Raw genomic sequence first — 17,480 nt, 5'->3', positions numbered from 1 at the left:
TTCAAAAAGGAAGGTAGAAAGAGGAAGAATTTTATATAATGAAAATTCAGTCGTTGAGTAATATCGTCGGATTATAAATGATGATAAGAGTTAATTAATATTGAGTTGAATTAAATTAATTGTTAAGATAGTTATGTGTTATATATAACTAAAATTAATTAAATAACTTCACTCAACTCTTGTAAGTTATTTACTATGATACAAAGGAAGATTAAGCGTGACAATTTTAATTACACGTAAGCGTCTTATCGTAGTTAAATATTTTAAAGTAACTCTCGAGTGAAAGTCGAAGCGAAAGACCGTCGTGTGTTTAGGGAGAAAGATCGATGAGGTAGCAGTTCCACGAATAAACAGTTAGGTGTTAAGGAACCTGACCAGGCTCTCGTCAACCAGGTAGCACAACGAACCCCCTGGTCCCCTTTTTTAATTAGTAAGAACACCAAACACGAGCAACGAGCAATCATTAACGACCACTCTTTTGTTATTCCCATTCTACGGGTATTTCAAAGCATTCAAAACATTTCATAGATTATACAACGCAACATATCGCAGAATGATACACCTGGACAGGAGATGATTCTACTAATAAAAATAAGTCGAAAATAAAGAATAAAGCTTCCTCGTTTGCTGTCTCGTTTTTTAGAAAACGAATTTGAAAATTCCGTACATATATATCAATTTACAATTAATTATATAGAGTATGTACTTTGATAAGTTGTTTAAGTAGTTCAGGTGAACATTACTGGAGTAATGAATAAATACTGGTTATTTTAAAAATTAAATAAGGTTTATTATAAGTAAAACACAATCTAGGTACTTCAACAATTAATTTTAAACTATACTAGTTGTGAAGAATTTGTTTGCACTTTGTATGTCACGAATAACAACTACTGGACGATCAGGATTCATCGACAGTTCGACTCTTTTTTGCTCTAATTTGGGATGTATTTATGATATTGACTGAGGCACGCGTGACTTTACGTCTAGGCACGGTATGGCATCATTTTTGTTTAGAATAGATACACGTGCAGACTTCCATGTGCAACTTGCTCGTGGAATTCGTTTGGCCACTACGCGCGTGGAGTCCGCGCAAGCAGAAACATCCGTTTCGATGCAATACGTTCTGGGAAGTCACGGCACCTCTGCTTGCCAGGCTATTAATTAACAGAACGATAAATATATTTATGCTGATTAAAACTGATTTCAAATTTTAGTACGTTATACCTTCTTTGTAAAGTAGTAATAAAATGTAGTACATTATACCATTAAAAAAATGAGAAATGATGTAGCTATGGAAAGGAATTCCAATCGGTTAATATTTTTTTTCATCGCTGCTTCTTCCATTTAAATCGTACGATTTTATGAAACTTAAAAAGAAAGCTAAGGTATTGATATCGAAATACATATTTATAAGAAACCAAAGCTAAGTAAAACAGATTAATTTATTTTTGCATACAAAATAACCTTCTGCAAGGGTGTGATACACGGCAAGACTGTTCTGAGACACCCTGTATACATGTTCGCTATCTCCATGCGGAGTTTAAGTCTCGCGAGCAGCGTTCACAATGGGATTGTAAAAACGTTATTATCATTAATTTTCACCGGTATGGCGGAATGGCCGTGGCACAACGGCGAGAATTAATGGTAATAATACACGAGGCTCCGGCTGTTTGTAAAGAATCGCGGCAGACTAAGAGAACGCCCGTTGCATCCCTTTTTTTCCGACGACGAATTTTCCTTTTCCCCGAACTCCCTTTCAGTGGGGACGAGAGACACACCGATATCAGTTTCTACGAAACGACGATTCGGGCAACTCGGTGAGCAGCATCGAGAAAGAGAGCATTACCGAACAGGCCAAAGGGGGAGGATAAGCGAGAAAAAAAGAGATAAACGAGAGAAGCGACGAAGGAGAAGGGATGAAAGGTGCCGACTGCCCTCCATGAGATGCTCCCCTCCTGTGGCTCCCCTTTTCTCGATTACACCTGGTCACGACGCCATTCCCGTATCCCACTCCTGTTAGTGTCAAATCACCGTGTTACGTGTCCTACTGTGAAGTCAACGTTCCTGTCCTCGACGGAGGGACCATGATGCTCCACGGACTAAGACGTGCCCGCTTTTGCGACGCAAACCTGACATACTTTTTAGCTTCGTTCCTTTTGATGGTTCGGTGGATGGTTGGCCAATTGTCTGTGAAGAATTGTAGAGAAAAGTTTGCAGTTTGGATCGCTCTAAGATCGTTTTATGAAGGTTTTCTACGAAGATAAAGATTCTTACGGACATTTTTATCTCATGCAATCGAACTATATTCGCTATGGACATGATGAAAGTATTTGTAAGAGTACATTTTATATGTATTGCGATGTATCTTTTGTTGAAAAAATATCGACGTGTCGCATGATGTAGGTATGTATATTGAACGAGAGATACGAGTGTCGGATATCAACTGTATATTCTACTTAGATTTCTCCTATTCTATGTCACTTCGCTTTTATTTCTCTCTCTTTTACATTTTCTTTCACATGAATTCACACGTGAATTTTCTCATTTCCTCGAATTTGCTTTTCCCTGCTTCCAAAACACGTTTTCGTTCGCGCGTTTCGATTTCAAATATTTGATCTCATCTAGACCCGATCATCGATTGTAATCGAGCAATCCCATATTTGTTTCTCGATTTCTCAATTGCGTATACATGCGAAGAAAGTGATCAAATTTTAATCGAATCATTTCGTTTTCTCTCGTCGATGATCGTTTTAAAAGTCTGCCAAAGACGGAGCGGCTACAGCCGCAAACGATCGTTTCGACTCCCGATCGGCCTCAATTGGTATCGACCGGTTCAGCGATGACTCACGCCATAAGATTCCTGATACGGTGGACCCGATCTTTTGCTTATCGTTTAGTCGACCACGATAACATCCTGGCGTCACGTTCTTCGTTAATAACGTCATTTCGATCGCCTGGAGCTGGCGTCTCCGTAAAGAAATCTGCTAGAGATCGGCAAAAAGTTATGCTTGTCCACTCTCTCTACGGTATATCACGTTTGTGTATACGTGTCGTGTGTAAGTTTACTACATTTAGTAGTTTCCATTGTAGTTTCCTTCGTCGTTTGCTGCTTTCAACCCCCATGGGGTAGTTTCAGATAAATCGATATTGAATTAACAGGTTGTTTTAATCAATTTATGACGGAGCAATATATATATTGCTTTAATTAATATTAACTTAAGCTAAAGATGTTTAAAAGAGACGATTTTACTGTCTTAGAGTAAGATAGATGGAAAAGATTTGCTTAATTAAATTGAGCGAGGTGAAAAATTAAATTAATTTCTTTGCGAAACAAATTACAAAGAAAGTAAAAAGAACTCAATGCATATTTAACTACGCACGCTAAAAGATCTAATCAACAAGTAAAATTTTATTAAGAAAGTAATAGTAGCATGTTTTGTTTGAAAGCATTGAATCAAACTTGACACAAATTACATCAAACTGACGATAACATTTTATTGAGGATAAAGCGAACGATGCTTTAGAATAACACGAAAAACTTACATTTTGAAAATCGAAACTTTTCTTAGACCTAAACCATCTCGATTCACTCTCGATCATAAAATAATCGATCTTTTTAATAATCGGTAATCATTGAATAATCCGACGATCGATAATCCATTATAGTTACAAAAAATTCTTCTTAATTTTGTTGTTCCAATTACCACATTATAAAATATTAATAGAAAGAAACTATCTGCCTATATAACAAAAATGACATTTTTCCCTCCTAAATTGCTATGCCACGTTTGGTTCATAGGTTCCTCGAATCGGTGCGATCACCTCGGTGGAACAAGCGGATATCTAAGCGAGTATCGTGCAGCCTTCCCGGCAGGCAGGCGGCTTCTAGCTGCTAATGATCGCGGTGTACCGTAACGTGCTACACGATTTCAACGATAAACTACAGCGTACGCGGCAGCACCCGCGGCACCGCAAACCCGTTTTTCGAGCAATAGGCTTTTTCTACCCGATACGCCTCCCCCTTCGTTCACCGGCACAACCCCCGCCGCAGCTTTGATAAGGAGATTTAACGATATATGGATCGCGTGAAAACGGCTTAGAAGGTAAGGAAGATCGAGTAGAATTTATGTTAAAATAATGTGAACGAATCTTATCACAATGTAACGATCTATTGATTGAACGAGAAGTCTCACATTGCTCTAATAGAGATAATCTGCTAAAACAAACAACAATATAAACCACTGTTGATATTTTCGCAACTTGTTCATTTAATCAAAGGTCCACAACACATGGCCACTCATGCCTCTCAACGCAACAATAAATATATCGGAATCCTTCCGAAGAGTGGACCAAATTTCTCTTACAGGATGTTTATGCAGTTTTATATTTCTGTAGTCATAACTAAAGAGAAAGAGAAAGAGAGAGAGAGAGGAAGAGATTTCGCTTAATAAATACTATATGTTCTTATCCTAATTTGGGTATTTGATTTATTTTTGCGTGCCACGAATGTCGTGTATGTTCTTTATCTTTTTTATCATTTTTGCACTTGTAAATTTCTATAATCATAAGATAATGATCGATTGTTTTATTGTATAATTAGAATAATAAGTTTGGAAAATATGGTCTCTTCATGCCGTTATTAGATTCAATAAATTAACCCTTTGCACTCCTATGTCGAGTGTGGCTCGACGTCAGTTTTTTATCCCAGGAGCTCCTTTGTCGAATCCCACTCGACATTCTTTTCACCTTTTTTTTGTAAAACGTGCGAAAGAAAACCAGGATTGTATCCTGGAAATTATTTTAAGATATATCATGCACTTAAAAATTACAAAATACAACAATAGTATGAATAGAACTGGTATATAAGTGAATTTCTTTCTTCCTTTATTTATTTAAATTGTCTTATTTTCTAGTTAAAGTCAATTACAAATAAAACACTTAATAGCGTTGGGAGCTGCTGGTAACGAAATTGAAATAAAATTCGGAGTGCAAAGGGTTAATGTCACGTAATCCGGTTACACGGTTGCAGCGACATTGATAATGTGAAAATTATTTCTTGTGTTAATTTTATCGATAAAAAGGGGAAAAAGGAAGAAGAACAAATTTTAGAAGAACTTATAAACTATTTTTTTTTAAAAGTTTCGCTGTATAAAGGTGTGCAGGACTGTAACAGAAAAATTTTCGCGGTACAAAGTGTTGAATAAGTGAAGATCTATCGAACATTTCAGAAGATATTTAGAAGTATTTAAAATGCTAATGGTCAGCGGGATATTCTCTATAACGCAGATAGTTTCCTCTCTTTGTAGTCTGTAATTCTGAAATATTGGATACAAGAGCGTATTTGTTAGGGAGTTACGAAAACTTACAAGTGAAGTGATGAAAGTTTACGTAACATTACGAAGAAAGGAGGACACTCCGAGGTAAATGAAGCAATCTAAATATGTACATGTATCGAACAACGTTACACTTAAACTTTTTTATCGAAGTATAAACATGTTACTTTTCTGTGGGCGACAGTTTGCTTTATAATGCTACTACGTATTACTAAATAAGGTTCCAAAATGTAAATGGTCGAAAGATCAGTATAAAATCAGTATAAAATAAACTAATGTAATTCAACAAAATTTCACAAAACACTTTTTCTAAATAACTATACATGCATACTGTAACTTTATACCAAGTCAAGACGCAAAATGTTCACGACCATTCAAAGCTACTGTTTGTTTACGTAGTTAAATCCTAACGACAAATCTATACTATTCTAAGGGCAACAATTACCATAGCGAAATTTCCTAATCAAAACAACCCTCCACGTGAAATCGTCTCCATCGCCCCTCCCTTATCCCTCTCCAGCCGATTCTCTGTGACTCGATGCCTTCCCCTGCCCTTCCGCACCGACACTGTTGTCTGGTTACTTCGCGCGGTTTAACCTGGCCCGATTGTCAGTCAGTGCCAAGCTCCGATGGTGCAAGGAACCTCCAACCATTCGGAGTAGTATACCCGTACCTGAGAGTCACGTGAAGTCCTTGAAATTTACTATTAGATACCGCGTGAGTCTTTCGATCTTCCAGCTCACGAGAACCACCCTCGTATGTGTTATCCGAACAACGGTGAACCGAAGTAAACTTAAATTTATCCGTCAAAGAGTAAATAGTGTTATAACAGGTATATTTAGAAAAATAACATTGGTAATTCTTGGAAAAAGAGGTATCCAGGAAGATTGAGAGTATCGAAGGTTGCGGAAGATCAGAATTTTTTACGAAAGGAATTTTGAAACTTTAAAGAGAGAAAATTATGTACACTGTGGTATGATAGAAAAAAAAATTATTAACTGGTAGTAGACAGCATTATATGCAACATCCATTAATAAGTTACATGAGACACAATTTCTCAGAATAATTCATAGTACATATCTACGAATGAAAGAACCACCCTCTGGAAATAAAATAGGGAAAAAGAGTCTCCAAAAATCTACTTACCAAATAATATCTTCCGCCAATAGAAATTAACAAAAATATACTAAAAGTTATCCCAAGATCACCGTAAATTGTCATTAAAATCCTATGACATTGCGAGGAACGATTGTGTAATCACACATCTCCCATCTGTGCTGTCGATCAAATTCCCGTTTGGTGGAAAGCACGGAGGTGAAATCTGAGGAATAAAGGGTACAATGGAGGTGGCGACGCGAAGGATCGGGGGATAAAAAGAGACGTAAGGATAGATGAAAAGGGACAGAAGGTTCCTCCCCTAAAAATCCCCCGTCAATTAATCTTCCCCCGGGCTGTGGTCTTCCGGGTCTGAAAAAGAGCGGCGCGGACGCAGCCGTCAAAGAAAACACCCACAACAAACAAGCGGCAAAAGAGCAAGAAGAGGCCGGCAGCAACAAAGCGGCCGACGAACAAGAAGAGAGGCAAACGGCGAACGAGAGAAAGGGTGAAGCGCGAAGAAGAGGAGGTGTCGGTCGCTGTTCCTCGGCCGTGGCCGGCACGTGCGCGCACCGACTCTCCTCGTGACTCGGAAGAAGGGCTCGGCCCGCAGGAAGGAACGAAGAAGGAGAAGAGAAGAGGAAGCGTGTGAAGCGAAAAGTGGCGGCAGTTCGCCGCGAACCGTCAACGAGGACGTGTATCGAGCAGACCGGTTCGAGCTGGACCGAGCGTTTTCACGCGTTCTGCCACCACGTGGTCTTTGCATTCCGCTTCGACAGAAAACAAGCAAGTTTTTTTTTTCATCTTTTCCAACAGTATTCTTTCGCATGGAACATATCATCGAGCGGATATACATTGACTCGTGTCGAATGTCACGTCGGACATCGATTATTATAGAGAGGAATCGAGGTTTTTGTCACGTTGATGACAGTATGACGAATTATCGTGGTGTTTTTGGCTTGTGAAGCATTGTCACGAGGAGAGATGCAGAGGGTGAAGATGATCGAAGGGTGATTGGGAAGTTGAGGTTGGTTTACTCTGGGAAGCTTCCTGAGTGGCATTGGAGTACTGACGATCGGCGAACACCCGGAACTGAGCAACGAGAAGATGAGAATGGAGCTGCAGGTGAGTTTGAAGCTTTCTCTTGGTGCTTTTAACGCTTCCTTGAGAAGCGTAAGACGTTTTCTTTTGACAGTTCGTTGTGTTTTGGAGTAATACGTTTTTTTAAATCGTATAAAGGTATTGTATTGTACGATCAAGAGTTAACTGTTATTTCTTACTGTAAGTATTTGATGAAACGTTCATGGAACTTCTTTAAAGTTAACGAGAAAGAAAAGTGAAACTCTTTGCAAAGATTTTCATTGTAACAGAAACGAGGAAAATATTAAAATATTAATAATCTGAAAATATTAACGATAATTTTGATACTAAAATATCTTTAAAAAATTTATCGGTACGAAATAATAATACGACAAACAATAATTTAAAAACGTGTACTGTTCTTGTCATCTAGATTAGATGCATTCGTGATAATAAATACAGCACAAGGAACCATACGCAACCTGCTTTATGCTTAATAATCATACGTTACATTACATGACGTTACGTTTATATATAGACTTTCTCGTAGATGCAATAAAAGAGTTGAGAAAGATAATCTTGTTTATAATTAAACTATTATTATTTATACACTTATGTGAGATTGAAAGAAAACAAATTTCTATAAAATGTGCATAATATGCAAAAACATATTATATATTCAAGGTAAAGCAAAAACCATATAAATTACATGTAATCAACAAATGTTATAAAGTTCATGAATACATGAACAAATCGAAAACGGGGGAGAGTGATGAAGAGCAATGCGCGTTGTTAAGAAACAGTAGATTCCCATGGTGTTTCTATTTTATGCCAATGAAAGGGTTGGTATGTATGTGTAAGCGTAAAACGGGTAGCGGCAAGACAACCCGATTTTCTTCTAACGCTCTTTGATCATCTCCAGCTTTTACGGCCCCTGTTATACTTCTCCCTCCATTGTACACCCTCAACCCGCCCCGACGTCTGGTCAGGTCCTTTGCCTACGCTTTCGAGTTTTAACTTTTAAGTACGATTTAACAAAAGCTTTTGAACCTCTGGCTTTCACGAAATTTCCGGCCATCCAGGAATTGACTTTTGCCAGCGTGCCCCTAACCCTCCAGATACTTCTCCTTTGTTTCGACCGTCCCCACAATCCCCATTCCTTCTTTTTTTTTTTGCTTTCTTTTCGGTTGCAATCTGTTTGAAGTTGCTACTGCTACTTGGTATCACTTAATCGGATCGAGTTCCATGTTTCTGACACAATTTCTTGAGAATGATATTTAAAATAATAAAGTACTGCTGTGTTGGGTACTTAAAAGGACTGTGGTTTTAATTTTATTGTAGTTTTAATTATTCAATAAATGTTGCTTTAATTATAAATGTTTAATGATACTGTCCTTTTTAAAGTATATAATGTATTATTTCAGAGGATTAATATAATTGATGAACATCATGTAGTAATATGGAAAATATGTAAAATGTGCGAATTAAAGTGTTTGTCATGATGCAATTATTTAGTAGATGAAACAAGTTTCTTAAATTACATTAAAACATAAATTTGTATAAATATCCGTAGTGTTATGATAAGAAAGATAAAATAATAAAATGTATAGCAGTGGTATTGATTAACTTGATCTCTGATACCAATGGAAAGATTGTTCCATTTTTTAAAATCCACGCCATTCACCTCTAAATCTTTCCTGCGCTCAAAATTTAAAACTTATCAACCAAACTAGAAATGTTATAAATTGACCACAATGCACTTTTTTCCGAATAAAACAATGGATAAAAGCTTGGATTTCTCTGTCCATTATATGTCTTTTCGTATGTTTTCCACTTCAATACGTTTGGTATACACTTTACTGGTTTAAAATTTATAGCTGATTAGTTTGGTCTCTGGCAGACTCAATTGTCAAACAAAATAAGAGCAAAATGTTGAGACCACGGTAGCCAGAGATATAAGATATCTTCGCAGCAGGCTAATTAAATTCAGAACACGCTGAAATTTCTTCCGCTAGATTTAAGAGCAAAGAGCCCTCGAGATTGTTGGACTTCCTCGAGTCCGACGTCGAAGTTTCAACCGGGGGCGGCACATGCGTCTGGAACGAGACCGCACGCGATCCTCGAACACATAATAAATCACGCTCGCGAATCGAGACGCATGCGACAAACCGCGAGAACGAACGACTCGCCTAAATTTATGGCTGTTCTTTGCCCATGCCCATGGGATGCACGCTGGTGTCTTTGGTTGCGCCATTGGATACGTGGCGCCAAAACTCTACCGTCCTCTCCACTTTCTTTCTTTTTTATCCCTCGATTAATTACGTTCAGATTCCACGAGTCGTCCAATGCTCGTGACATTTCGTTGCGCCTCAAAGGGGCAAGACGTTGTAATTTATTGCGAACGTGGCTGTCGACTTGAGGAGAGAACTTTGCTACTTCCGTGAAATCTTCTCGGGGGGATTAAGTGGATAGAGGTCGCAACTTGAGGAATGGTTCGTCCCTGGTTGTTTAGAGAACTGAGTTCTCGTGCACACGTAATTTATGGGACAATAATATTAGGGGATTGAGCTGGTGCATGTCGGAGTTTGTATTATACATTTGTCTGTTGTAATTATGTGTCAAATATGGTAATCAGAAGACTTGCAAATTAGAAAATTCACTGGTGAAGATTTCACCAATGATATTAGTTAAATCGTGCGCAAGAGGACCGCTGGTTTGATTTAAAATTCTTTATCTATGTATTTTGAACTTTTTACTTGTATTAGGAAAAGTAATCTTGATAATGGAATTTTATAATTATTTATATTTAAATTGTCATTGAGTCGTTCTTCTATGTTACCAATAGATCCAGAATCAGCAAATTTTCGTTTTAATGATTGCTCTACTAAAGCACGTCGGGTTATTTGATCTCAAGGGAAATCGTCTGCTCAGTATCAAGTTTCGAACACTCGTTCAATGAACAGAAAAATCTGCTTTGAACGAGAAAACATGCGTCATCCGGTAGAAGAATTTCTTACCGAGCTTTGAAGTCTAATCTTCAGATCTTTGACTCGTCTTTAAAAGGAGATCGTTCCTTTAAAGTGAAAAATCCGAAACATCGTTCATCGATAATCGTTTAAAAATTACCCGAACGACAGTGAACTTCAAAAACTCACCCCTAAATTGTATCCGATTCTCGCTATATCGTCTACTATATCTTATTTTATGTGCTTTTGTATATCATACGCATCCCTCGGTATCATTACTAGACTGAGGATATTTATATTAATATTTTTATAAACATTCTCAAGGAAATGTAATCCAAGCAAAAATCATTTTATCTGTTAAATATTATAACGAGTTCTCTATTTTCTACATTTTCTGTATTCTTGCATTTTATGTGTATTCTGTGCATTTTTGCGCCTTTAGATTTTCCAGAAATTCATAAAAATCTGCACTCCAATAATTACACTTTTCAATTCTCCACATGCGTATAAAAATCCGCGCTCTAGCAATGATCTTTCCAATCGATCTCAAATCGACAAAATTCCCGCTGCATCGTATCCAAGGTACCTGAAAAAGAGAATCTGCAGTCTAGTTGGTGCGCAACGCGTGTATCCCAAAATAGGGGATCGAAAACGCTCGCGAGAAACAAAAGGAAGTCGAGAAGGAGGACTCCGCGGCACCTGCTAAAGGAGGCAAGGTTAATGGCACGCGATATTTGTTCGGATATCCTTTGGCACTGTGTTCAAGCCCCGTTAATGAGTCTAAATTGATTTCGAGCAGTGCATGACCGACATCAAAGGGTAGACGTGCAACAAGTACAACTCCGACGAGAGAAAGAGCCGAAAGGCAGAGATTACAGTTTAAGCATGTTTACATCGAGATTCCGTTTGTGATCTCGCGCGCCATGCATAGTCTTTGCATCGATTCTCCCCTTTCTCGCCCATTGAGATTGCTTTCTCGTTTCCTCCGCTCGTTAAGCCCTTCTATCTCTTATCTATTCGCCTTTCCACTGCATTTGCGTCGGAACGTTTTGTTTCGATTCGCCAAAGCTGGATTTTCGGTTAGATTTGCGGTTGAATCTCTGTGTGCCTTTTCGGTTAGCTCGCAGAAAGATGCTCCATCGTTGTTGTGGCGTTTTGTACGTTTCGGTGAATTGTCGAAAAGTGTTTCTACTTTGAATTAATTTTCTAACAATAAGAGTCCGATTTGAGAATTTTAGTCGATCAAAGAAATTCCGCTGGCTGTTTTGTTAACCCTTGACTGATATTGATTGCTTTATCAGTCGTTGCAGTGAAATGGGAATGGGTTAATTAAATGAAACTCTAAGATATCTTCATAAGAAATATAAATTTACAATATAAGTTATGATGTTAAGATTTGACTTAATTGAGTATTATAAGGATTATTTAATACCGCGTATTATCGGATAGCATAGTTATAACAATATTTGTACTGTTAGGAGTATTCCAAAATCCTACGGTAGCAACTAAAAATAAACTTTCAATGTTTTTTAATGTAATGGGTCGATCGAAAAGATTTGTCATTTTCGTTGTTTGCATAGAAATAAATATATTGTTTAACCGAAGTTTTTAGTAATTAGTCTTCAGTGTAATATTAACCGTTACCTATGATCATTTCCTACTTATCGGATAGTTCGTTTATTTCATTGCAGTTGAATTTTATAACTTTTTTATTTTTGTTAGGATATTCTTCCAACACACAGTATCGAAAATTTTTCTGTCAGAAAGTTCCATAAAGATGAAAACAAACCATCAATCTACCTTAAAAAAAGGCCGTAAAAGCTGTCGTTTCGGATTTTTCTATCTGACATTTATAAAAAAATATAACATCCAAGATACTTTGTTATTGAATGATTTATCGACCAAATTTTTGGTAGTTCAAATATATTTGGTTGGGACACATAATATACTTAATATGATTTTATTCCGAGTAATGGAAGAAAAGTGGGAAATATTAAAAGAAGCGTACGTTATAAATTACGTAGGCTTATTACATTTCATAGCAATAATTACCGATCTTAATTACGTAAAGGTACGTTTTTAACTCATTACATCAGCGTATACCTCCGTTATCTAGATCTGCTTCCATTACTATGTTTCAAATTAAAGAACACCGACGAAACAAATTACAGTCTCGCGATTGTAATCGTATGAATCACTGATTAATTCATTCGATTATATTCTCGACAGAAAACGTTCTCTCTCCTCGAGCTTTACTCTTACCGAAGAATTAACTTGTGGTCTGCGAAACTCGTAATACTCTCATTCTCAGTAGATATATTCATATTGTTCGATTGCTTGGCATAACTTATTGGGTTTAAAATATCTCCGGTTTTCGCAACGAACTCTCACTGGTTCCGCGTGTCTTTCCACGTTTAACCGAATGTCCGGAATGTCCTGAATACCGAGTCATTGTCTGGTTGTAAGACGGTGAATTAGCGGTCGCACGTTTTTCCAAGCCGGCAGATTGCTGTAGCCGGAATGTGAACGTCAAAAATGGGAGCAGTGGTGTTAGATAGGCTCGCAAAGAATTCTAACTGTATGCTTTACGAGAAACGCGCAGATTGTTTCCAAACAAGAGGATTTTGTATTTAATACTTGAAAAAAGGTAGAAGAAGAAACGAGTAAAAATAGTAAGGAAATAAATGAAAAGAAGTAAATAAAAAGAGATTTTTAAAAAATTGAGAAATTTGTAGTAGAACTTTGTTTATGTGAGCTCCATCTATGTGAAGGAAATTTAATTTAGTGTCTGACTAAATGAACTTCTGGTTCCTACTTGTTGATTGAAACGGTTTACTCGAACAAGAATTCTTACGACGAGCTCTTATCAGGTACATAAATTATACTTGACTCCCAGCAGATTCGTATAAACGGATCCATTGTAAAAATGTTAAACGAAACTAAAATAACTTCGAGCTAAAGAAACAAATTTCGAATTAAACTCAATTACCAATAAAATGATGATTATGAAAATTAAGGCTTGCGGGATACAAATCCATAAAAGCTTGAAAAGATATAGCATGTATTACGACGTTATTCAGTAGCAACGTCTATCCTTCAACCCCTAATGAAGCTACAGTTACGCGAGCGAAAAGCGGAAGTCTCCTAAGAAAACTACAAAAGTAAACAAAGAACAAAGTACGCAAGTGTTTAAGGCACCGCACTAAACACTTCATTGAAATTGAAAACTCGATGCAAACCTTCAATACCACTTCTCAAATACAACTTCCAAACTTTCCAAAATCCTTAACACGATTCTATATAGCACCGCTATCCTATAGAGACACATGGAACGTGGTCCTGGGGCAACGAGAAACCTTCTGGATCGCATCGTTTATGCTTGGCTACCGAAGCTCGTCCAACTCGAGGTCTACCTGGTGCATAGCCCCTGGCTAGGAATTAGCACACGTCCACGTTGATGTTTAGTTTAGACGGGGCAGGTTGTCTAGTTCGTTACACTTTAAGAGGACTCGACAAACCCGAATCAACAACGACCCCATGACGACTCTTCCTCAACGACGACGGCGACGGCGGCGGCAATGACGACAACGACGTTGGTACCTGACGTAGAATTGGACGAGGATAACGATGACGACAACGACGACGCTTCTGCCGTGGGGCGGTGAGCAATTAGCGACACAGCGCGGCGAGATCAGAGGCTGAGGGCGGGGTGGGGAGCGGCGGCCTAATTACACACGGTACCGACCGACTTCAAAGGAGCCGACAGTCTCTCTCCTCCGAGCCATCCCCTCCGAACGGCGGGCCCAAGAACAACGCTCCTCTTCCTCGTATACCCCACAGCCCAGCCAGCCGTCGGCGACGCTGACCTGACTAGCCCCCGATGCTCCCTTTCTCTTTTTTCCTTTCCGCCTTTCTCTTTCTTCCTTTCTGTCGTCTCTTCCTTGTTAGTTGCTCGCTCGTGCTTCGTTTTCCAATGATCACGTGCACTGAGATCATACACTACAGGTACTCTGTCTGCTAGATACCATTACTACCCTATCAACTATCAATTTTTGACTGGTTGATCGAGTTTATGAAGAGAACGGTGGTAAAAGGTTCTGGTTTACGTTTAGAGGGAAATTTGGAAAATATTCGCACGGTAGAATTTCATTCATACGAATCAGGTGTTAGTTAATATCCGGTTAACTGAGCTTTTGCGGATTGAATCTGCTAATTTGAACATGAGTACTTATTATGTAAACTTGATGTAATAGTTAATGAGAAAAACGAGTGGACATCGTATGAATAGTATTTATATGGATGTTTATGAGTTCTATTTACAACAGACTATCGCAGTATATCCGTGATTAATTAAAAAATAATCTGGTAGATCAGCGAATTAAAATGAAGCAGTAGATATGACGAATTAAAGATGAATTCTTCAGTCAAGATCAATTCTTCATTCGAATTTTTTAAAATTTCATATTTTTTTCTTGGACTACTAAACAGATTTTTCTACTGTATTTTTCGTATGACCGCTATACTTTACAAATTTTAATTAACTTACATAGCATATTTTACAAACAACGTTTACTCGTTTACTATTCATATAAAATCTAGATCATCACGTATTATCACATTATAGTAAACAAAAATATACATTGTAGCTACTTGTTCCTTTTGGTATCATTATTAACCTATTGATAGTTAATGTAAAATTTTTCACTAATCATTCTGTGGATCGAGTGAAACACAGAAGGTTCCGGTTTCCGGTTGGACGATGAAAAGTGTGACATGGACGGATTTTTCTGGGCCAATAGACGATTTATTCGCGTCACCGGACTTGGAGCTGAGTGCTGTTGCGTGGCGAGCGCCGCTTTATGCAAGACGTAATTGATGGTTCTCGGTTCGTTATGTAAGCACCATGGTAGCCGGGACAATGACGCCAGGATGAAATCGCGGGTCTTGCTTCCTGGTAGGATACGTCGATCCTGCGGTTGATATATATTTGCTTGGTGCTATATAGCTATACCTATGTATATATATAGGTTGTTTTGATGATGTATATTTATTTTATGGATGACTTGGTGATTTTTGAGGATGGTTTTGATTAAGATTGATTTGTATTCATATGAAAAATGTTGCTCCTAAATTTAATTCTTAATTCAAATCGTAAGCTTGTTCAGAAGTGTACCGTAGCAACTATGATTGAAGAAGGGTGTTCATCTAGTAAAATCCTGATATAATTTTTTTCGAATATTCCCAAGTCTTCGTAAAATTTCACTCCATTTCTCAAATCCTCCTAATACGATAAATATTTTTATATTTTCACGAACCTAACCCAAAGCATCTCTAAAAGAAAATACTACTTTTTCTCGACAAATTCGTCTCACCAATAACCTTCAAAAATTCTATCTCGCCGAACGAACTTCATTACAACCACCTGAAACGTAAACCGTGAAACCAACGAAGCACGATTCGAGCGTGGTTGGATCGATGCGAGGGTAATCCAGTCTTTGAGCCGGAGCATCGGAGTTCCGTGTCCAGCGAGGGAATCCCAAATCTTCGTTGGACACGCGAGTAGGCACGCGTCGTTCGCAGGAAATCGGCGTTCGTCGCTAGAACAGTAAGCCGTACGTTGACCATCCTCCTCTACGTATTTGCTGCATTCGTTCGTCTTTCTCGACATGTTCCTCTCCTCTTCTCCCTTGAACTGTCGGTTTGTCCCAGCGCTGGTTCACGGGACCAGAGCCATGCGCACGGAGTCGTCGTGGCCGCAAGTCATCAGTCAAGTCTTTGAGGTCGGCTTGAAGCTCTCTCGGGGCCCGCAGAAAAAGGCCTTTTGCCGATCTGCCTTGGCGGTGAGATCAAACGCTCCTCCTTCTCCGTCCTTCTTGTTCGCCTCTGTTCCTCTTTGTTCCGCGTACTCGGTGAACCGACTGTGCGTCACAGACCGATATACACGGGTGTACGAACAACGAGCGGGCCACGAATGGACGAAGAAAGAGAGTTAAGATAGGGCGGGGGTGGTAGACGGTGGTGCACAGTGATGGGCCCATCGAAGGACAGAGGGAGACTTGATACATTTGGAAGAAAGGGGATGGTAAATGTTAGGACGTCCCATAAACAGTACGGTTTTCTTGAAGACCATTGAATTGATGCACATATGTAGATATTGCTCCTCGAATAAAGTTTTGCTGAGAATGATAAAGGTTTCTCGAGGATGAAACTAATTGGGTTTTAAGGAGAAAGGAAAATTAGGAAAGGAAAGAGTGAAAGATAGGATGTGTATGTGGATATTGAAAAGGTGAATTCAGAAAGTGAAAGTTTGATGAGGCAGGAATGGATGAGAGACGAAGGTAAGATTCAGAATTGGTGAATTTAATGAGGGAGAAAGGGAGGCTGATAGAGGGCAAAGGATTGAAGGTTTGACAGAAGATGCTGAGGATTGGAAGATACAGAAAAGAAAAAGGATTAGGTGGAGGATTCGTGGATTTGATAAGGGTCGAAGGAGATACAGGATGTAACAGGTTGAAGGTTTGACAGAATAAAGAAGAGGGATAGTGGATAGATGATAGAAGGCAAAGATAAAAGTCATAAAAAGATAAAAATCAAGGAGTACTAAATCAGAAGGATTAACTTGAAACTAGAAAAAGAGCAACAGTAGGTATATTTCAGTCGATCGAATCGTTAACCAAAAAATAGACACAAAGGGATAACGTAGAGAACGAAGTCTTTTACTTTTTATTGTAATGGAAAAACAGTGATATATATAATAAATGTTTTAAAGGAATGACAAAAAATTTATATCATCTTTAGAGAAGTATATATATGTACAATAACGTTAGAAAAATTTTGCGTGAAGAATTATATGTTCTATAGGTATGTACAGTATTTTATGGGAAACTTTGGTTTGTACCGATACTTTTATTCGTCACTACATACAAAGAAGGTTACAGATATACGACAAATGATAAAAATGGTTAAATAAACAAATAGACCAGAAAATGATCAAAATAGAAAGGAA

General features: G+C 38.2%; 1 protein-coding gene across 2 annotated transcripts in view; it reads left to right on the top strand.

The window, feature by feature from the left end:
• The first annotated feature begins 6,693 nt into the window (after positions 1 to 6,693).
• The window catches only part of LOC122570747 (palmitoleoyl-protein carboxylesterase NOTUM), a 33,542-nt gene continuing 22,755 nt past the window's right edge, over positions 6,694 to 17,480 (top strand). For both annotated transcript variants that reach the window (XM_043733557.1, XM_043733548.1), the window contains exon 1: positions 6,694 to 7,553. In XM_043733557.1, coding sequence (XP_043589492.1) covers positions 7,536 to 7,553 — 18 coding nt within the window. In that variant the 5' untranslated portion in view covers positions 6,694 to 7,535. The remainder of the gene's footprint in view (positions 7,554 to 17,480) is intronic.

The sequence above is a fragment of the Bombus pyrosoma genome, linkage group LG1 (genome assembly GCF_014825855.1).
Source record: "Bombus pyrosoma isolate SC7728 linkage group LG1, ASM1482585v1, whole genome shotgun sequence".
Classification (NCBI taxonomy): Eukaryota; Metazoa; Arthropoda; class Insecta; order Hymenoptera; family Apidae; genus Bombus; species Bombus pyrosoma.
Note: the sequence above shows the minus strand (reverse complement) of the source record. Positions and strands in the feature narration are given on the sequence as shown.